Source organism: Entelurus aequoreus, linkage group LG12, assembly GCF_033978785.1.
Source record: "Entelurus aequoreus isolate RoL-2023_Sb linkage group LG12, RoL_Eaeq_v1.1, whole genome shotgun sequence".
Taxonomy (NCBI): domain Eukaryota; kingdom Metazoa; phylum Chordata; class Actinopteri; order Syngnathiformes; family Syngnathidae; genus Entelurus; species Entelurus aequoreus.
In genome coordinates, this window is record NC_084742.1 from 52,953,945 (window position 1) to 52,976,921 (window position 22,977).

Sequence of the window (22,977 nt, forward strand, 5' to 3'; positions counted from 1 at the left end):
AAGCGATCAAATGTTTGAAAGCCGCAGCTGCGTACTCACGGTAACGTGTATCCAACTCAAAGTCCTCCTGGTAAGAGTCTCTGTTGTCCCAGTTCTCCACAGGCCAATGGTAAAGCTTGACTGTCACATTTCGGGAATGTAAACAATGAAACACCGGCTACGTGTTTGTGTTGCTGAAGCCGGCCGCTAATACACCGCTTCCCACCTACAGCTTCCTTCTTTGCTGTCTTCATTGTTCATTAAAGAAATTGCAAAAGATTCACCAACACAGATGTCCAGAATACTATGGAATTTTGCGATGAAAACAGACGACTTAATAGCTGGCCACGATGGTGTTCCAAAATGTCCGCTACAATCTGTGACGTCACGCGCAAACGTCATCATACCGAGACGTTTTCAGCAGGATATTTCGCGGGAAATTTAAAATTGCACTTTACTAATCTAACCCGGCCGTATTGGCATGTGTTGCAATGTTAAGATTTCATCATTGATATATAAACTATCAGACTGCGTGGTCGGTAGTAGTGGGTTTCAGTAGGCCTTTAACACTCATCCAACTTGCAATGTCTTCTTATTCTCTGGCAGACCAGCCACTGTAGAGGTTTGTAAGAACAAACTACATTCACAGGCACTAAAAGGTGGTGCCGAACATATTCTCAAATCATTCCATTTCCAACGTATCTGAACTCTATGCAGACTTTAGGGGCAGCCTGAACTATGAACAAATGATACATCTTGCCCAACACTTACTTGTGAGAAAAGGTCAGACAAAAAATGAAAAATGCATTAGCATATTATTTGGCTGATTGGAGTAAAAGTGCATGCATCCTTTAGAACATTTTGATATGAAAACAAGGTCATTTTGTAGCGTTCTGCATCTTTAAAGAGTTCTTGTTGAGTAGAATCAAAGGTGAACAAGCGGCATGGCAAATAGCTGATTATTAAAAGCAGAAATGCATATCTAAAAGTATGAGAATGTTTCTTCAACAAACTCTTTAAGGCAAAACAGCATTTTGTTTGTACTGTGTTCACATTGACTATATGCAGGCCTATCATGTATTGCTGGGTTACATATGACATCACATTCGTTTTTCTTCTTTAATTGACACGATGGTCAAGCAGCTTGAGCGTCGCATTAAAACAAGCAAAAGTGAATGTAGAGTTTGAGCACAAAATGTTGTAATGCTGTTGTATTTCTTGGGTGTTCCAGTCTACAAATAAAGAGATAGGAAATAACTTTCATAGGAGTGGTTCATGAAGGTAATAAAGTCAGGAAATAAAAGGAAATACCTCTTAAAAATAATCACTTTCATCATCTTGTGGAATACAATCGGACCATGCTGGTGTCTGCAGTGATGACTTTGCAAAATGTTTGAACATTTGATTTGTTTGAGAAACTTTCTGTGATGCAATCCATGTTATTCTCTACTATATTAGTAATGTTTGAGAGCAGAACTAAACGTAAAGAAATGACAAGGGATAGTATTAGTTTGTGTTCTTTTGCGGTTGCTATGCCTAAATATAACTAGAAGACCTGCTTGTGAAAATGAACTAACATCCTGTTAAGTCCTAGTAATTAATATTGTGATTGTTGCTCCAATCCACCGTATTTTTGTTGTCCATTTTCACAACAAACTAAAAGCTTAGTTGTTGTGCAGGAAAGACAAGTGCTTTATTGGAAAAGGACGACCACATTATAGCGTCTTTGGTGCTATTTGTTAGCATCAAGAAAATATCCTTAATAGTATTAATAAAGTCGATGAATACTGAATCTTAATATCATTAGCAAACATTGCTGAACAACAGGGACATCTACAGCTAAATAATGAAACAAAATATCAACTTCGCAGCAGAAAAACAACTGCAGACGTGAATTGTAGATCAGACTAATATTTGTAGCAGGAAATCAACTGCAAAAAAAACATTTTTCTCATTAGCGTCACGATCACAGCAGCACTCGTGTCAATCAAATACGCTACTTAGCGATGCACAATAAATCCAACGTTGTCTTTTACCCACTAATGTTTAATTTGTGGACCCCTCAAATGTAAAGACAATCTTTTCTTCTCTAAATCCTTGTCAGTGTCAAAGGAAGTGAGGTCGTAACGAGCAGTAACGTCTTGGTGGTGATATATGGCTTAAACCTTTAAAAGATAGATTGTTCTTAGAGTATAAATCACTTGTATCATCCTGTGGAATACAATCGGACCATGCTGGTGTCTGCAGTGATGACTTTGTAAAATGTTTGAACATTTGATTTGTTTGAGAAATTTTCTGTGATGCAATCCACGTTATTCTCTACTATATTAGTTGTGTTTGAGAGCAGAACTAAACGTAAAGAAAGGACAAGAGATAGTATTAGTTTGTGTTCTTTTGTGGTTGCTATGCCTAAATTTAACTAGAAGACCTGCTTGTGCAAATGAACTAACGTCCTGTTAAGTCCTAGTAATAAATATTGTGATTGTTGCTCCAATCCACCGTATTTTTGTTGTCCATTTTCACAACAAACTAAAAGCTTAGTTGCTGTGCAGGAAAGACAAGTGCTTTATTGGACAAGGATGACCACATTATAGCGTCTTTGGTGCTACTTGTTAGCATCAAAAAAATATCCTTAATAGTATTAATAAAGTAGATGAATAAATCTCAACAGCATATACTGAATCTTGAACAACAGGGACATCTACAGCTAAATAATGAGACAAAATATCAACTTCACAGCAGAAAAACGACTGCAGACATGAATTGTAGATCAGACTAATATTTGTAGCAGGAAATCAACTGCAAAAAAACATTTTCCTCATTAGCGTCACGATCACAGCAGCACTCGTTATGTCAATCAAATATGTTACTTAGCGATGCACAATAAATCCAACTCTGTCTTTCACCCATTAATGTTTAATTTGTGGACCCCTCAGATGTAAAGACAATCTTTTCTTCTCTAAATCCTTGTGAGTGTCAAAGGAAGTGAGGTCGTAACGAGCAGTAACGTCTTGGTGGTGATATATTGCTTAAATCTTTAAAAGATAGATTGTTCTTAGAGTATAAATCAATTTCATCATCTTGTGGAATACAATCGGACCATGCTGGTGTCTGTAGTGATGACTTTGTAAAATGTTTGAACATTTGATTTGTTTGAGAAACTTTCTGTGATGCAATCCACGTTATTCTCTACTATATTAGTAGTGTTTGAGAGCAGAACTAAACGTAAAGAAAGGACAAGAGATAGTATTAGTTTGTGTTCTTTTGTGGTTGCTATGCCTAAATTTAACTAGAAGACCTGCTTGTAAAAATGAACTAACGTCCTGTTAAGTCCTAGTAATAAATATTGTGATTGTTGCTCCAATCCACCGTATTTTTGTTGTCCATTTTCACAACAAACTAAAAGCTTAGTTGCTGTGCAGGAAAGACAAGTGCTTTATTGGACAAGGATGACCACATTATAGAGTCTTTGGTGCTATTTGTTAGCATCAATAAAATATCCTTAATAGTATTAATAAAGTCGATGAATAAATCTCAACAGCATATACTGAATCTTGATATCACTAGCAAACATTGCTGAACAACAGGGACAACTACAGCTAAATAATGAGACAAAATATCAACTTCACAGCAGAAAAACAACTGCAGACATGAATTGTAGATCAGACTAATATTTGTAGCAGGAAATCAACTGCAAAAAAAACCGTTTTCTCATTAGCGTCACGATCACAGCAGCACTCGTTATGTCAATCAAATATGTTATTTAGATATGCACAATAAATCCAACGTTGTCTTTCACCCATTAAGGTTTAATTTGTGGACCCCTCAGATGTAAAGACAATCTTTTCTTCTCTAAATCCTTGTGAGTGTCAAAGGAAGTGAGGTTGTAGCGAGCAGTAACGTCTTGGTGGTGATATATGGCTTAAATCTTTAAAAAATATATATTGTTCTTAGAGTATAAATCCACTCCATCCTATTTCAAATATTTGTGTTCATGATCATGGATATATAAGCCTACGCATCTTTCAAAATACACCCAAATCTGCACTAATGCAGGTAAATAGTGTCCGCCCTGAGATCGGTAGGTTGGAGTTCAAATCCCAGCCGAGTCATACCAAAGACTATAAAAATGGGACCCATTACCTCCCTGCTTGGCACTCAGCAACAAAGGGTTGGAGTTGGGGGTTAAATCACCAAAATGATTCCCGGGCGCGGCGCCGCTGCTGCCCACTGCTCCCCAAGGGGATGGGACAAATGCAGAGGACAAATTTCACCACATCTAGTGTGTGTGTGACAATCATTGGTACTTTAATCTTAAATAAACAGTAGCCTAATGGCACTTCAACCCGGGAAGTGCCTCTAGGTCACCAGCTCTATATTTTATATCAATAGGTCTATGCAGGTCTTTCCACACATCATCCCTTCACTAGTCTGGGGGAGCCTGCACATGCTCATGACATTTTCCATTAATAAAGAATAGTGGCTGAGACACACTCACCTTTGCTCATCACAATTCTCCGGTCAGAATTGCTTTCCGTCTGGTATTTTTAGCATTTAATTAAAAGCTTATATCTGTTGTCGTGGAGGTGAAGTAGCCGTGGACAGTGCGGCTGAGGCCATTAGCGGTGAGAAGCGGGCCAAAGAGGTGAAAATGAGCATAATTCAATCCTATTAGGTTGTTGGATTCATGGTAAAGCGCATCATTATTTGTGAGCTTTGGATTTAGTATTCATACATTCACACCTGAGAAGGTGAAGCATATATTTCCATTAAAAACAAATATGCTGGCTTAGCTGGAATTTGCATGTCTACATTTTCCATTACAATACCTGAAGGTGAGTCCAATAAGATGATTCCACACAGAGACATTTAAGACGATTTATATCATATTCATAAGCTGCATGTTTGGAAAGAGAGACATCTGATGCACAGCGGATTAATGGTTGGATTTATGCTCAAAGAAATTTGGGTTTGAGTTTATTTCGAACATGCATGCATACAACATGATACATCACAATTTCCAGTTTCTCTTTTCAACATGTTCGAAAAGGAGTAGGAAGAAGCAGAGCTTATTTAATCCTACCCCTTTTCTTTTACATAACAGTTGCTAAAACTTTTGTTCACTTCCTGTTCTCAATTTATTCACAATATACTCCATAAGTAATCACAATTAAAAAAAATTTTTTAAAAATAATAATACTCTGTGAAGTAAGTTACATTTCATATGATGAGATGAGTAAGATTATCTAGAAAATGAACGGATGGATGGATGGATGAAATAAATTCAGAATGTTTATCATGGTTCTTCTTCTTTGTACTTTGTAAACACTTTAAGTTTGAAGAAGTTCTTGAAGTGGATCATATTAGTACATTGTTTGATTTCTTTGCTTAATCCATTCCATAATTTAATTCCACATACTATATATACTGAAGGTCTTAAGTGTTGTACGTGCATACAAATGTTTTAAATTGCATTTTTCTCTAAGATTATATTTCTCCTCTGTTTTTGAGAAGAATTGTTGTATATTCTTGGGTAGCAGGTTACAGTTTGCGTTGTGTCTAATTTTAGCTGTTTGCAAATTCACTATGTCGTGGAATTTCAGTATTTTTGATTCAATAAATAAAGGGTTTGTATGTTCTCTATATCCAACATTATGTATTATTCTAACTGATCTTTTTTGTAACACCGTTAATGAATGAAGTGTACTTTTGTAGTTATTTCCCCATATTTCTGCACAATAACTCAGATATGGTAACACTAGTGAGCAGTATAGAATATGGAGTGATTTTTGGTCTAGAACATGTTTTGCCTTATCCATTATTGACGTGTTTCTTGCTACTTTATGTTGTATATTTTTTACATGAGATTTCCAGTTCAATTTATCATCAATCATTATACCTAGAAATTTGGTTTCATTTACTCTTTCAATTTCTATTCCATCTAATTGTATATGTGTTTGACTTGTGTTATGGAAGTCGACTCTGTTCATTAATTTAAGCACTACCTTGATGTTGCACTGTATGTACATCAGAGCTCTTAAAATCAAATGGCCTTGAAAACACTTGTTTCCTTCTCCTGCTGATGCTTGGAGGAAATAAATACAGTAGATGTGTAGTAGAGCAGCGGTGGGTCAATGAAATGTGTCGCTTTACGAAACAACCATGTGACCTTTACGACTGCCGTGTTTATCAGGAAGCGCTTTTTTCAGCTCACAAGTTACAGCTTGTGATAAATTCAGTTGGAGGAGTGACATGTCTGTTTACGTCTCCATCTTTGACCTATATGGAACGTAGAAAAGGACTTTTTTTTTTATATCTCATAGCACCAAATAATGTACATGTTCTTCCTCTCCTGTTTACTATTAGGCTCAATGACCAGTTGCTTTGTATCCATTTCTGCAGTTATTCATAAGAAAAACTCAATTATATTGGCTTAATCTTTCTATTTTGTAATTTTAGGAATTAATTCTTAACTTTTTGTAAAAGATCAATACTTGATATACCTACCAAAATATACAGTACCTATTAGTTTATTTTTGAGGTGATCCTAACTTGATTGTATGCAAAGAATGTACTTTTTTGTTAGGGTTTGGACTTTTCTGTAAACTATTCTACTTTTATGGTATAATATGGACGATTATGGCTAAAATAATAATCACGATTATTTTGATTGATTAATTACACGATTACCGTATTTTCCGGACTATAAGACGCACTTAAAATCCTTATTTTTCTTCTCAAAACTTGACAGTGCGCCTTATAACCCGGTGCGCCTAATGTACGGAATAATTCTGGTTTTGCTTACCGACCTCGAAGCAATTATATTTGGTACATGGAGTAATGATAAGTGTGACCAGTAGATGGCAGTCAAACATAAGAGATACGTGTAGACTGCAGTATAATGGCAATATGACTCAAGTAAACAACACCAACATTTTATATGTTCCATTGAAAATATAGAATATTACACACGGCGCTCAAAAATGTATCAAAATGTTTTAGTACGACTTTGGTAAGCTATGAAGCCGCACCGCTTGATGGATTGTACTGTGCTTCTACACATATGAGTATTATTATGGTGTGTGTTTAAGGTAAGACATTATCTGGTGTTTTCTTTCACAATATTATGCAAAAGTGCTTTTCTTACCTTCTGGTACCTGCTGATCTGTATTTGGAAACTGCTTAAATCCTGAAAAATTGCGTGCGTCCTCCTTTGTAGTCCGTGCCCACCCCGTAGTCGATAAGCTTCTTCTTTTCCTCTATCTTCTTGTTATGGGACATTCATTCTCCGCTGTTGCCATTTCTAATATAAAGTAATGTAAAGTTCTTACTTATATCTGTCAGTAAACTCGCCATGAAAGCACTAAAACATACAGGTGTACTGAGTTTACGTTATTCACCCAAGGAACTTTAGTTATTAGAGAGTTCCGGTCGGACGTTTTTTCACGGGACACGTTTCCGGCGTTGTTGTTGTTTCCGGATGAGGAGATGCTGCTCCGTTATTAATTTAAGTAAAATCTACACCGCTACAACAAAGATGACGGGGAGAAGACGCTGCTGAAGGTGAGCCACGTAAATAAGACCGCCCACAAAACGGCGCATCCTGAAGCGACTGTCAGAAAGTGACTTGAAGATGATCTGTAAAACATCATCTATGCAACATTTTGACCAAAGAACCACCATCACATGTTATGTAGACCACAAGGAAGTGTTTTCCATTTAGAAAAAAATAAAATAATAATATGACTCCTTTAATGCGCCCTATAATACGGTGTGCCTTATATATGAAAAAAGATCGGCAGTGCACTTTATAATCCGGTGCGCCCTATGGTCCGGAAAATACGGTATTCATTAATTTGAAAACATGAGAATTTATTGTACTACCAAAACTCTACTTTAAATATAGTCTAAAAAAAACTTGATATAAATTAGTAACAAATAAACCACAAAATGTAAAATAGCAATAACAAGACATTTAAATAACAGCAATATAAAAAATTAAAAAAAACGGTTTTCCAGTTTGATTTTCATTCAGTTTTTTACCTTTACACTTATTTTTTTGCCATCGAGCGTGTGCTTTTAGTGGCAAACAAAATGTTATAAAATGTTTGTTAATTAAATGCAAAAATTCTCACGTTTATTGGTACAATACATCTTTGGACAATTTTGACTAGTATTTTAGGTCAAAGCATAATTGTGTAAATGTATCAAAAAGTACATTATGCTAAAAAAAGTTAATTTTTTTAAACCTTTATTTTGTTAGCGCAGTCAGACCAGTCTAAATGTTGCATAGATGATGTTTTACAGATCATCTTCAAGCCTCTTTCTGACAGTCGCTTCAGGATGCGCCGTTTTGTGGGCGGTCTTATTTACGTGGCTCACCTTCGACAGCGTCTTCTCCCCGTCATCTTTGTTGTAGCGGTGTAGCGTGCAAGGACGGGAGTGGAAGAAGTGTCAAAAGATGGAGCTAACTGTTTTAATGACATTCAGACTTTACTTCAATCAATAACGGAGCAGCATCTCCACATCCGTGGCTCACTAGTGCAAAAACAACGCCGGAAATGTGTCCCGTGGAAAACCGTCCGACCGGAACTGTCTAATAACTAAAGTTCCTTGAGTGAATAATGTAAACTCACTACACCGGTATGTTTTAGCACTTTCATGGTGAGTTTACTGACACATTTAAGTAAGAACTTTACACTACTTTATATTACAAATGGCAACAGCGGAGGATGAATGTCCCATAACAACAAGATAGAGAAAAGGAAGAAGCTTATCGACTACGGCATCAGCACGGACTACAGTGGCGGACGTGCGCAAATTTTCAGGACTTATGCAGATCTCTAATACACATCAGCAGGTACCAAAAGGTAAGAAAAGTTGGTTTTCCATAATATTATGAAACAAAACACCAGATAATATGTCTGCTAATAGGTGCCATTTTGCGGTCCTTATACACACCATAGTAATACTTGTATCTCTGACTACGTTAGCTGTAATGGGCCGACAATCCGGGCCGACAATCCATCAAGCGGTACGGCTTCAAAGTCGTACTAAAACATTTTCACATATTTTTGAGTGCTGTGTGTAATGTTCTTTATTTTCAATGGAACATTTAAAGTTTTGGTGTTGTTTACTGGCGTCATATTGCAGTCTACACGTATCTCTTATGTGTAACTACCATCTACTGGTCACACTTATCATTACACCATGTACCAAATAAAATTGCTTCGAGGTCGGTAAGCACAACCAGAATTATTCCGTACATTAGGCGCACCGGGTTATAAGGTGCACTGTCAATTTTTAGAAAATGTAAGGATTTTAAGTGCGCCTTATATTCCAAAAAACACGGTAATCGTTTTTTTCCATTATTATATTTTCATAATTGTGAGAAGCCATCATCGAAATGAAATTAAAATTCCATTAACTGTCCTAATAATCCTACATTAAAATAACTTTTTCAATAGAGTTATTCGAGTTTACCATTATTCCCTTCAATACCGACTCTTCAGGTGACGATTCCATTCTGAATAGATTCTCCATCCAACGCGATTCTCAAAATATATAATTTGGTATAAAAATGGTAGCAGAACCTTTTTAAAACAGGTTACAAAAGCTCCTTTTGGCTGCGGACGTACTTGCAGGTGCACAAGTAAGCGTAAAATTTGCTAGAAAATGTTTTTGGGTTTTTTTAAACATGTTTTTTTTATTGATTCTTGAAAATTAAGAATTGACTTAAAATTGGAATAAGATACGTGATTTTGATGTAAATTTATTTTTTGATACTTAACGTGGAGCTGTTTGATTTTGTAACTGGACAGTAATTGTGTTGCTGGTGATGAAGTAACAATACAAATCAGAGCTGTCCGATAATATCGCACTGCTGATATTATCAGCCGATAAATGCTTTAAAATGTAATATCGGAAATTATCGGTATCAAAATTATCGGTATCGGTTTCAAAAAGTAAAATTTATGACTTTTTAAAACGCTGCTGTGTACACGGACATAGAGAGAAGTACAGAGCCCCAATAAACCTTAAAGGCACTGCCTTTGCGTGCCGGCCCAATCACATAATATCTACGACTATTCACACACACAAGTGAATGCAACTTATACCTGGTCAACAGCCATACAGGTCACACAAACAACTTTACAAATATGCGCCACACTGTGAACCCACACCAAACAAGAATGACAAACACATTTCGGGAGAACATCCGCACCGTAACACAACATAAACACAACAGAACAAATACCCAGAACCCCTTGCAGAACTAACTCTTCCGGGACGCTACAATACACCCGCCCGCGCTACTCCCTACCTCGAACCCCGCCCACCTCAACCTCCTCATGCTCTCTCAGGGAGAGCATGTCCCAAATTCCAAGCTGCTGTTTTGAGGCATGTTAAAAAAAATAATGCACTTTGTGACTTTAATAATAAATATGGCAGTGCCATGTTGGCATTTTTTTTCCATAACTTGAGTTGATTTATTTTGGAAAACCTTGTTACATTGTTCAATGCATGCAGCGGGGCATCACAACAAAATTAGGCATATAATGCGTTAATTCCACGACTGTATATATCGGTATCGGTTGACATCGGAATCGGTAATTGAGAGTTGGACAATATCGGAATATCGGATATCGGCAAAAAAGCCATTATCGGACATCGCTACAAAACATCCTTTGGGTGTCAAACTGCGTTTGGACATGCAGTCGGTAATAAGAACACTGTAGTATAAGCGGCACCAACTTACCCTACCTTCATTTTAAAGTGCGCTTCACCTGCTCCCTGCTCACTTGTGACATCATTACCTGCAGTGTCACAGGGTGACTCACCATTGATAACGGGGGTGTACACCACAATTCCAGCCAGATTGGGGTCAGACACCGTCTTGTCCAGAATGAGTCCTCCGATGCTGCAGAGGACGACATAATTGCACGATTTACAGACATGTTGGGAGCTCGGGCACCAGCATTGCACCTTTCCAGCTGGACGGCACTCAAAGGACCGCCTTGGACAGTTGGCACGTCGACATCTGCCATCCCAGAAAAAAAACACCAGTTTGAACACAAACTGACGCCAGCATAAGCAAGGAGTTTTGTGCTCAAACACTGAAGAAATCCACTAATTATGTGTTCCTTTGTTCAAAGCTTGGGGCTTCCACAGTATGATAAAAAGGAAAAGTTTGTGTTTATCAACATATTTGGCATCTTTTCGGTCTCTTTTTACAGCTACAACAAAAGTACATCAGCAGATACAATTATACACAACATTCACCGCCCTTTCGGGGGCGGTATAGCTCGGATGGTAGAGTGGCTGTGCCAGCAACTTGAGGGTTCCAGGTTCGATCCCCGCTCCGTCATCCGAGTCACTTCCGTTGTGTCCTTGGTCAAGACACTTTACCCACCTGCTCCCTGGTTTAAATGTAACTTAGATATTGGGTTTCACTATGTAAAGCGCTTTGAGTCACTAGAGAAAAAGCGCTATATAAATATAATTCACTTCACTTCACTTTCTCTTTATCCTGCAGTGTTGCTTGCTTGTACACAGTATATCCACTTTTCCACTTTGCATCAGTCCATCGGCGTTTCTGGGTGTTGTTGATAAATGGCTTTCGCTTTGCATAGTAGAGTTTTAACTTGCAGATGTAGCGCCGAAATAGTGGCCTAGTGGTTGGAGTGTCCGCCCTGAGATCGGTAGGTCGTGAGTTCAAACCCCGGCCGAGTCATACCAAAGACTATACAAATGGGACCCATTACCTCCCTGCTTGGCACTCAGCATCAAGGGTTGGAATTGGGGGTTAAATCACCAAAAATTATTCCTGGGCGCGGCACCGCTGCTGCTCACTGCTCCCCTCACCTCCCAGGGGGTGATCAAGGGTGATGGGTCAAATGCAGACGACAAATTTTGCCACACCTAGTGTGTGTGTGACAATCATTGGTACTTTAAGTTTAACTTAACTTAAATGGGTTATACTTGTATAGCGCTTTTCTACCTTCAAGGTACTCAAAGCGCTTTGATAGTATTTCCACATTCACCCATTCACACACTGATGGCGGGAGCTGCCGTGCAAGGCCCTAACCACGACCCATCAGGAGCAAGGGTGACGTGTCTTGCTCAAGGACACAACGGACGTGACTGGGATGGCTCGGATGGCGGAAGCTGGGGATCGAACCAGGAACCCTCAAGTTGTTGGCACGGCTGCTCTACTAACCAAGCCACGCCGTCCCAGACGAACTGTAGTTACTGACAGTGGTTTTCTGAAGTGTTCCTGAGCCCATGTGGTGATATCCTTTACACACTGATGTCGCTTTTAGATGCAGTTCCGCCTGAGGGATCAAAGGTCCGTAATATTATCGCTTACGTGCAGTGATTTCTCCAGATTCTCTGAACCTTTTGATGGTGAAATCCCTAAATTCCTTGCAATAGCTGGTTGAGAAATGTTGTTCTTAAACTGTTGCACAATTTGCTCACGCATTTGTTGACAAAGTGGTGACCCTCGCCGCATCCTTGTTTGTGAATGACTGAGCATTTCATGGAATCAACTTTTATACCCAATCATGGCACCCACCTGTTCCCCATTAGCCTGTTCACCTGTGGGATGTTACAAATAAGTGTTTGATGAGCATTCCTCAACTTTCTCAGTCTTTTATGCCACTTGTGCCAGCTTTTTTGAAACATGTTGCGGGCATCAAATTCCAAATGAGCTAATATTTGGCAAAAAACAACAAAGTTTTCCATTTCGAACAATAAATATATTGTCTTTACAGTCAATTGAATATAGGTTGAAAAGGATTTGCAAATCATTGTATTTTGTTTTTATTTACAATTTACACAACGTGCCAACTTCCCTAGTTTTGGGTTTTGTACATGTTTCTGCTGGGGAATCCAGTTTTTGTCCTTCTTTCCCGGCATCTTACCAGTTTCGTTGTGTATGTTTTCACTTCTGCAAGATTTGCCGTCGTTCGCAACACTTTGAGTGTGGGATCATTGAATCACAGAGTTTTCATGTTCCGTGATTCACTCAAATAACGCGACAGAGATGGACGGACATGAAGACTACAGAAAATATATCTCTGACAAAAATGCTACCTTTGTGTAAATATCTTGACAAATAGAAGATTATTATATAGGTAAAGAAGGTGAGGCAGCAGCTGACACATTCTCATACTTTCTGTAAGATCCTGGAAGAAATCTTGAAAAACATCTCAATAATCTATGTGAAGGAGTCCAGAATTGTTTTTATTAAAGTTAAAGTAAAGTTAAAGTACCAATGATTGTCACACACACACACACACACCCACACACACACACCCACACACACACACCCACACCCACACCCACACCCACACCCACACCCACACACACACACACTAGGTGTGGCGAAATTATTCTCTGCATTTGACCCATCACCCTTGATCACCCTCTGGGAGATGAGGGGAGCAGTGAGCAGCAGCTGTGGCTGCGCCCGGGAATCATTTTTGGTGATTTAACCCCCAATTCCAACCCTTGATGCTGAGTGCCAAGCAGGGAGGTAATGGGTCCCATTTTTATAGTCTTTGGTATGACTCGGCCGGGGTTTGAACTCACGACCTACCGATCTCAGGGCAGACACTCTAACCACTAGGCCACTGAGTACCATTTATTGAAATGTTGACAATATTTCAGAAGCCTTACAATGTATTAAATCCATAAATGGTTCTAAAATGGTATAAAATGGAGTAGATGAGTTTTTGTGATGTAGAGAAATGCCATATTTTTTTTTTTTTTACCAATTTTCACAGATTTTCCATATTTTTAAATAAAATGTATCTTAGACACACGTAATAAAGGCAGGGTTTCCCCAAAACTGCCAAGATACCTGTGGCGGTGGGGGCGTGGTTATGGGTGTGGTCACCATGATGTCATCGAGCAATTTGCTATGATATGATTTTTTTATTTTTTTTTAAGGCTCAAAAAATGTATACATACATTTAAAACAAACCTGTTATTATTAATTAGTATTAACATATATTCTTATATCGTTTTGCCATATTTTCAATTGTTGCTGCTTTTTGAACAAGGTACTTTGTTGAGATTTTTTCAATTGTTTACAGACTTTTTAATTACTTTTTTTCATTCAATACAACTGGCAACAAATCGAGCATCTTCTTCTAGTGTTATTATAAAATGTAGTCATGTTTAGAGACTCCACTTCTGTCCTTCCATGTCCCTGACTAAAGAAGAGCACTGAAGCGAGCATGACGTCACACTAGCTTGGCACCGTTGCGCCAGTTGGACTTTCTCTCCTTAAAAGCCGCCATTGTCCTCTTAAGATTTGCACATTTTGAAGATGGCTGTTCTCTGGTATATCTGCAATATATATAAAAATCTTGACCACATCACAGACATGCTGACAACGCCCCACACAATGGCGTCCGTTTTGTTTACATCCGGATTCGGTAGCGCGGTTTTCGGTGATCAAAGTCTTTTTTTGATGGTCAAGTTTTCGGTACATCACTTGCTCAAATAATAGACTATATATATTAACTCATACTGTAACGACCAGCTAATGTTAATGTTTTATGTTCGTGTGATTTGGATTTGATGTCCGTTTTTCCCATGTTTGCAAACACACCATTCGTGCCTGACAGGTGATTGGCTGAGAATGAGGAAGTGTTGTTGTGTGTCCGGGGAAGCAGAGAAAGGAAAGTGTTTGCACGGGAGGTAAAACCTGTTGGAATTGTGCCGTTGTTTGTTATCGTAAGAATGGTAATAAAAGTTAAAGGCCTACTGAAATGAATTTTTTTTATTTAAACGGGGATAGCAGATCCATTCTATGTGTCATACTTGATCATTTCGCGATATTGCCATATTTTTGCTGAAAGGATTTAGTAGAGAACAACGACGATAAAGATCGCAACTTTTGGTATCTGATAAAAAAAAGCCTTGCCCCTACCGGAAGTAGCGTGACGTAGTCAGTTGAAAGGCTTCTCACATTTTCATATTGTTTTCAATGCAGCTAGAGCGATTCGGACCGAGAAAGCGACGATTACCCCATTAATTTGAGCCAGGATGAAAGATTCGTGGATGAGGAAAGTGAGAGTGAAGGACTAGAGTGCAGTGCAGGACGTATCTTTTTTCGCTCTGACCGTAACTTAGGTACAAGCTGGCTCATTGGATTCCACACTCTCTCCTTTTTCTATTGTGGATCACGGATTTGTATTTTAAACCACCTCGGATACTATATCCTCTTGAAAACAAGAGTCGAGAACGCGAAAGGACATTCAAAGTGACTTTTAACTCCACGACAATCCATCGGCGAAGCTCTTTAGCTACTGAGCTAACGTGAGAGCATCTGGCTCAAATACAGATATAAACAAAATAAATAAATCCCTGACTGGAAGGATATACAGAAGATCAACAATACTATTAAACCATAGACCTGTAACTACACGGTTAATAATTCTCAGCCTGGCAAAGCTTAACAATGCTGTTGCTAACGACGCCATTGAAGCTAACTTAGCAACCGGACCTCACAGAGCTATGATAAAAACATTAGCGCTCCACCTACGCCAGCCCTCATCTGCTCATCAACACCCGTGCTCACCTGCGTTCCAGCGATCGACGGTGCGATGAAGGACTTCACCCGATCAGCCGTGCGGTTGGCGGCTAGCGTCGGCTAGCGTCGGCTAGCGTCGGCTAGCGTCGGCTAGCGTCGGCTAGCGCGTCTGCTATCCAAGTAAGTCCTCCTGGTTGTGTTGCTACAGCCAGCCGCTAATACACCGATCCCACCTACAGCTTTTTTCTTTGCAGTCTTCATTGTTCATTAAACAAATTGCAAAAGATTCACCAACACAGATGTCCAAAATACTGTGGAATTTTTAAATGAAAACAGAGTTTTTTTGTATTGGATTCAATGGGGTACCAATACTTCCGGTTCAACGATTGACGTCACGCGCATACGTCATCATATCTAGACGTTTTCAACCAGAAGTTTAGCGGGAAATTTAAAATTGCACTTTATAAGTTAACCCGGCCGTATTGGCATGTGTTGCAATGTTAAGATTTCATCATTGATATATAAACTATCAGACTGCGTGGTCGGTAGTAGTGGCTTTCAGTAGGCCTTTAAAAATAGCGTCAGACTTTGTGTGATTTCTTCTGGGGGCTACAATACATTACCAAATTTTCCGGACCATAGGGTGCACCGGATTATAAGGCGCATTAGAGGAATCATATTTTTTATTATTTTTTTCTAAATGTAAAACACTTCCTTGTGGTCTACATAACATGTGATGGTAGTTCTTTGGTCAAAATGTTTCATAGAGTATGTTTTACAGATCATCTTCAAGCCGCTTTCTGACAGTCGCTTTAGGATGCGCCGTTTTGTGGGCGGTCTTATTTACGTGGCTCACCTTCTCCCCGTCATCTTTGTTGTAGCGGTGTAGCGTGCAAGGACGGGTGTGGAAGAAGTGCCAAAAGATGGAGCTAACTGTTTTAATGACATTCACACTTTACTTCAATCAATAACGGAGCAGCATCTCCTCATCCGGAAACAACACCAACGCTGGAAATGTGTCCCGTGAAAAACCGCCTGACCGGAACTCTCTAGAAACTAAAGGTCCTTGGGTGAATAATGTAAACTCACTACACCGGTATGTTTTAGCGCTTTCATGGCAAGTTTACTGACAGATATAAGTAAGAACTTTACACTACTTTACTAAATTGGCCCTATTGTGTGAATGTGAGTGAGAATGTTGTCCGTCTATCTGTGTTGGTCCTGCGATGAGGTGGCGATTTGTCCAGGGTGTACCCCGCCTTCCGCCCGAATGCAGCTGAGATAGGCTCCAGCACCCCCCGTTACCCCAAGAGGGACAAGCGGTAGAAAAGGGATGAATGGATATTACAAATGGCAACAGCGGAAGATGAATGTCCCATAACAAGAAGATAGAGAAAAAGTAGAAGCTTATCGACTACGGCGTTGGCAAAGGCGGACGCGCACAATTTTTCTGGATTTATGCAGATCCCAAATACAGATCAGCAGGTATCAGGAGGTAAGAAAAGTTTATTTTGCGGAATAAAACGCCAGATAATATGTCTTACCTTATATACACAACATAACAATACTTGTATGTTTAATGCGCCGACAATCCATCAAGCGGTGCGGCTTCATAGCTTACCAAAGTCGTACTAAAACATTTTGAAAGATTTTTGAGCGCCGTGTGTAATGTTCTATATTTTCAATGGAACATTTAAAAAATGTTGGTGTTGTTCACTTTAGTCATATTGCATACTTGCCAACCCTCCCGTTTTTAGCGGGAGAATCCCGATATTCAGCGCCTCTCCCGACAACCTCCCGGCAGAGATTTTCTCCCGACAAACTCCCGGTATTCAGCCGGAGCTGGAGGCCACGCCCCCTCCAGCTCAATGCGGACCTGAGACTGAGTGGGGACAGCCTGTTCTCACGTCCGCTTTCCCACAAAATAAACAGCTTGCCTGCCCAAAGACGTCATAACATCTAGGGCTTTTAGAGAGTGCACAACTGCGCACACAACAAGGAGACGAAGCAGAAGAACGAGGAAATTACAGACATGGCGGCCGAAATGATATACTCATCATGGTAAACAGGACAATACTGCCATCTAATGGATAGCCACTGGAACACTGAAATTTAAGTTTTTGTTTTTTTTTCTATGTAAATAAAATAAAATAAAAAATATATATATATATAGCTAGAATTCACTGAAAGTCAAGTATTTCATACATATATATATATATGTATATATATATATATATATATATATATATATATATATATATATATATATATATATATATATATATATATGAAATATATATGAAATGCTCGAGTTGGTGAATTCTAGCTGTAAATAACCACGCCCCCAACCACGCTCCCCGCCCCCAAACACCCCCCCCACACCCCACCCTCCACCCCCCACCCCCGACCAAGCAACCCACCCCCCACCCCAACCCACCCACCCACCTCCCGATATTGGAGGTCTCAAGGTTGGCAAGTATGTCATATTGCCATCATAGTGCAGTCTACACGTATCTCTTATGTTTGACTGCCATCTACTGGTCACACTTATCATTACACCATGTACCAAATAAAATTGCTTTGAGGTCGGTAAGCAAAACCAGAATTATTCCGTACATTAGGCGCACCGGGTTATAAGGCGCACTGTCGAGTTTTGAGGGGAAAAAATTATTTTATGTGCGCCTTATCGTCCGGAAAATATCGTATATTACTTCAATTTGTTTTCAAGTAAAAAAATAAATACCAACCTTATTTTCAAGGTGTGGCGGTAATACAAATGCTGTGGAGGCGCGCCACATTCAATTACATTAAGGGGAAACCCTGAAAGGTGTTTTGATGTTTTTGATGATAAATTAAACAACATCAAACAGTATGTTGGCGCCGTGGTCCCACCTTTCCCAAATGTTCAAAAACCAACTTAAAATCTTGTCCAGCTGTTTACTGACATACACTATTTATGTTTAACCCTTGTGTAATGTTCATATTGTTGTTACTCAGCCAGCGTTTGTGGGTCTGGTGGACCCGTTGCATTTTGTGGCTTTTAATGCCTCACAATCAAACACTTTTATGTTAAAATACTGAACATATGTTTACCTTATCCCAATAAACATATGTTCAGTATTTTAACATAAAAGTGTTTGATTGTGAGGCATTAAAAGTCACAAACGCTGGCTGAGTAACAACAATATGAATATTGCCCGGGAAATTTCTCTGCCAGTTTCTGCATCCCACAAGGATGATTATTTTGTGTTTCTGCACCTGCGGTTCCCACACAAGGTTGCAACATTGTTTGTCAACACTGTCTGCTCTCATTTTGTCCCACATTTGACCCTCTGATGTTCTGTGTACCTACACACTGTCCTCCTCCTGTCTAGGCCTGCTGTGTGTTTGCGTGTGTGTGTGTGTGTGTGTGTGTGTGTGTGTGTGTGTGTGTGTGTGTGTGTGTGTGTGTGTGTGTGTGTGTGTGTGTGTGTGTGTGTGTGTGTGTGTGTGTGTGTGTGTGTGTGTGTGTGTGTGTGTGTGTGTGTGTGTTACACAGAACATCAATTACCACACTTCTAATAGCCCCGGGTCAAGTGGACCCAGACATCTTATATGTAATAGAAATGTGTAGGGGGGGTGTATGGTGTGTGGTCATTAAATATGTATTCTGATATACAAACCCCGTTTCCATATGAGTTGGGAAATTGTGTTATTGATTTGCAAATCCGTTTCAACCCATATTCAGTTGAATATGCTACAAAGACAACATATTTGATGTTCAAACTGATAAACTTTTTTTTTTGCAAATAATCATTAACTTTAGAATTTGATGCCAGCAACATGTGACAAAGAAGTTGGGAAAGGTGGCAATAAATACTGATAAAGTTGACGAATGCTCATCAAACACTTATTTGGAACATCCCACAGGTCAACAGGCAAATTGGGAACAGGTGGGTGCCATGATTGGGTATAAAAGTAGATTCCATGAAATGCTCAGTCATTCACAAACAAGGATGGGGCGAGGGTCACCACTTTGTCAACAAATGCATGAGCAAATTGTTGAACAGTTTAAGAAAAACCTTTCTCAACCAAGAATTTAGGGATTTCACCATCTACGGTCCGTAATATCATCAAAGGGTTCCGAGAATCTGGAGAAATCACTGCACGTAAGCAGCTAAGCTCGTGACCTTCGATCCCTCAGGCTGTGCTGCATCAACAAGCGACATCAGTGTGTAAAGGATATCACCACATGGGCTCAGGAACACTTCAGAAACCCACTGTCAGTAACTACAGTTGGTCGCTACATCTGTAAATGCAAGTTAAAACTCTCCTATGCAAGGCGAAAACCGTTTATCAACAACACCCAGAAACGCCGTCGGCTTCGCTGGGCCTGAGCTCATCTAAGATGGACTGATATAAAGTGTAAAAGTGTTTTGTGGTCTGACGAGTCCACATTTCAAATTGTTTTTGGAAACTGTGGACGTCGTGTCCTCCGGACCAAAGAGGAAAAGAACCATCCGGATTGTTATAGGCGCAAAGTTGAAAAGCCAGCATCTGTGATGGTATGGGGGTGTATTAGTGCCCAAGACATGGGTAACTTACACAGCTGTGAAGGCGCCATTAATGCTGAAAGGTACATACAGGTTTTGGAGCAACATATGTTGCCATCCAAGCAACGTTACCATGGACGCCCCTGCTTATTTCACCAAGATAATGCCAAGCCACGTGTTACATCAACGTGGCTTCATAGTAAAAGAGTGCGGGTACTAGACTGGCCTGCCTGTAGTCCAGACCTGTCTCCCATTGAAAATGTGTGGCGCATTATGAAGCCTAAAATACCACAACGGAAACCCCCGGACTGTTGAACAACTTAAAGGCCTACTGAAACCCACTACTACCGACCACGCAGTCTGATAGTTTATACATCAATGATGAAATCTTAACATTGCAAGACATGCCAATACGGCCGGGTTAACTTATAAAGTGCAATTTTAAATTTCCCGCGAAACTTCCGGTTGAAAACGTCTAGGTATGATGACGTATGCGCGTGACGTCAATGGTTGAAACGGAAGTATTCGGACACATTGTATCCAATACAAAAAGCTCTGTTTTCATCGCAAAATTCCACAGTATTCTGGACATCTGGTGAATCTTTTGCAATTTGTTTAATGAACAATGAAGACTGCAAAGAAGAAAGCTGTAGGTGGAAATGGTGTATTAGCGGCTGGCTGCAGCAACACAACCAGGAGGACTTTGACTTGGATAGCAGACGCGCTATCCGACCGCATTGATGATCGGGTGAAGTCCTTCGTCGCTCCGTCGATCGCTGGAACGCAGGTGAGCACGGGTGTTGATGAGCAGATGAGGGCTGGCTGGCGTAGGTGGATAGCTAATGATTTTAGCATAGCTCTGTGAGGTCCCGTAGCTAAGTTAGCTTCAATGGCGTCGTTAGCAACAGCATTGTTAAGCTTCACCAGGCTGGAAAGCATTAACCGTGTAGTTACAGGTCCGGGGTTTAATAGTATTGTTGATTTTCTGTCTATCCTTCCAGTCAGGGGTTTATTTCTTTTGTTTCTATCTGCAGTTAAGCCTGATGCTATCACGTTAGCTCCGTAGCTAAAGTGCTTCGCCGATGTATTGTCGTGGAGATAAAAGTCACTGTGAATGTCCATTTTGCGTTCTCGACTCTCATTTTCAAGAGGATATAGTATCCGAGGTGGTTTAAAATACAAATCCGTGATCCACAACAGAAAAAGGAGAGAGTGTGGAATCCAATGAGACCTTGTACCTAAGTTACGGTCAGAGCGAAAAAAGATACGTCCTGCACTGCACTCTAGTCCTTCACTCTTACGTACCTCATCCACAAATCTTTCATCCTCGCTCAAATTAATGGAGTAATCGTCGCTTTCTCGGTCCGAATCGCTCTCGCTGCTGGTGTAAACAATGGGGAATTGTGAGGAGCCTTTCAACCTGTGACGTCACGCTACTTCCGGTACAGGCAAGGCTTTTTTTATCAGCGACCAAAAGTTGCGAACTTTATCGTCGATGTTCTCTACTAAATCCTTTCAGCAAAAATATGGCAATATCGCGAAATGATCAAGTATGACACATAGAATGGATCTGCTATCCCCGCTTAAATAAAAAAAATTAATTTCAGTAGGCCTTTAAGCTGTACATCAAGCAAGAATGGGAAAGAATTCCACCTGAGAAGCTTAAAAAATGTGTCTCCTCAGTTCCCAAACGTTTACTGAGTGTTGTTAAAAGGAAAGGCCATGTAACACAGTGGTGAACATGTCCTTTCCAAACTACTTTGGCACGTGTTGCAGCCATGAAATTCTAAGTTAATTATTATTTCCAAAAAAAAAAAAAAGTTTATGAGTTTGATCATCAAATATCTTGTCTTTGTAGTGCATTCAATTGAATATGGGTTGAAAAGGATTTGCAAATCATTGTATTCCGTTTATTTTTACATCTAACACAATTTCTCAACTCATATGGAAACGGGGTTTGTATGTTCTTCACAGAAAATGAGCCAAAGTCAGTGAGTCTCAGTTTTAAAAATTAATTAATTGTATAATTTATTTATAAATAAATAATGAAAACGGGTCCCACAGACCCGAACACCACACATTTACTTTTACTGTAAATGAAAATCTCCAAATATCGCTTATCAGCCTACTTGACTACTAATATTTGGTATCGGCATCCGCCCTAGAAAAAAAACCTATCGATCGATGACTGGTTTGTGTTTTGTTTTCAGCTAAAGCTGTATCACACCAATGTGCTGACCCTCTATGAAAACTAGAGCACATGGTTTGAAGTGCACACCGCTGTATGAAATGTGTGTTTTTAAAGCCTAGGAGACCTTGGGAGTATCTGTGCTTAGGTGCTTCTGCAATTTGTTTAGAGGATGAGTCATCGTGCAAACCAGACGCTTTGGTTGACTGTTTTTTTCCTTCCCTTTGGAAGTCGCACACACACACACACACACTCTCCTACCTGCTGATGACCATGGCCGTGATGACTGGCTCCCATCCAGAGTACAGCAGGGTGCGGCTGGCCGGGTGCTTGGAGGAGACCACCATCCACAGAGGGGTCAGACACATGAAGAAGGCACAGAGCACCGATGCCACGTATGGGTAGGAGTCTGGAGAGAGAAGTTGAGGCACGTTTAATTTTCAACTTGCGGAATGACATTTAGGAACATAACCCCGAAAAGGGACAAGCGGTAGGAAAATGGATGGATGATTCCAACTTGCAACAATGCAACATCCCTGAAAAGGAGTAGACAGAAGTTGAATTAGTCCCAAATCTTTTTCCATGCTACAGCAATTGATAATCAGTTCACGTCCGATATTTAACATGTTCAGACTTACAATATCTCATGGGGTTGCATTATTTTATCAACTGGACTTGGAAAGGCTCCAGCACTGCCCCTCCCCCGAGACCCCGAGTAAGACAAGCGGTAG

General features: G+C 39.8%; 1 protein-coding gene across 3 annotated transcripts in view; it reads right to left on the reverse strand.

Annotated features, from left to right (window-relative positions):
- Positions 1–22,977, reverse strand: part of slc41a2b (solute carrier family 41 member 2b) — a 101,905-nt gene that overhangs the window by 26,131 nt on the left and 52,797 nt on the right. For all 3 annotated transcript variants that reach the window (XM_062066249.1, XM_062066251.1, XM_062066250.1), the window contains 2 exons: positions 22,508–22,655; positions 10,821–10,900 (listed from right to left, as the gene is read on the reverse strand). In XM_062066249.1, coding sequence (XP_061922233.1) covers positions 10,821–10,900; positions 22,508–22,655 — 228 coding nt within the window. The remainder of the gene's footprint in view (positions 1–10,820; positions 10,901–22,507; positions 22,656–22,977) is intronic.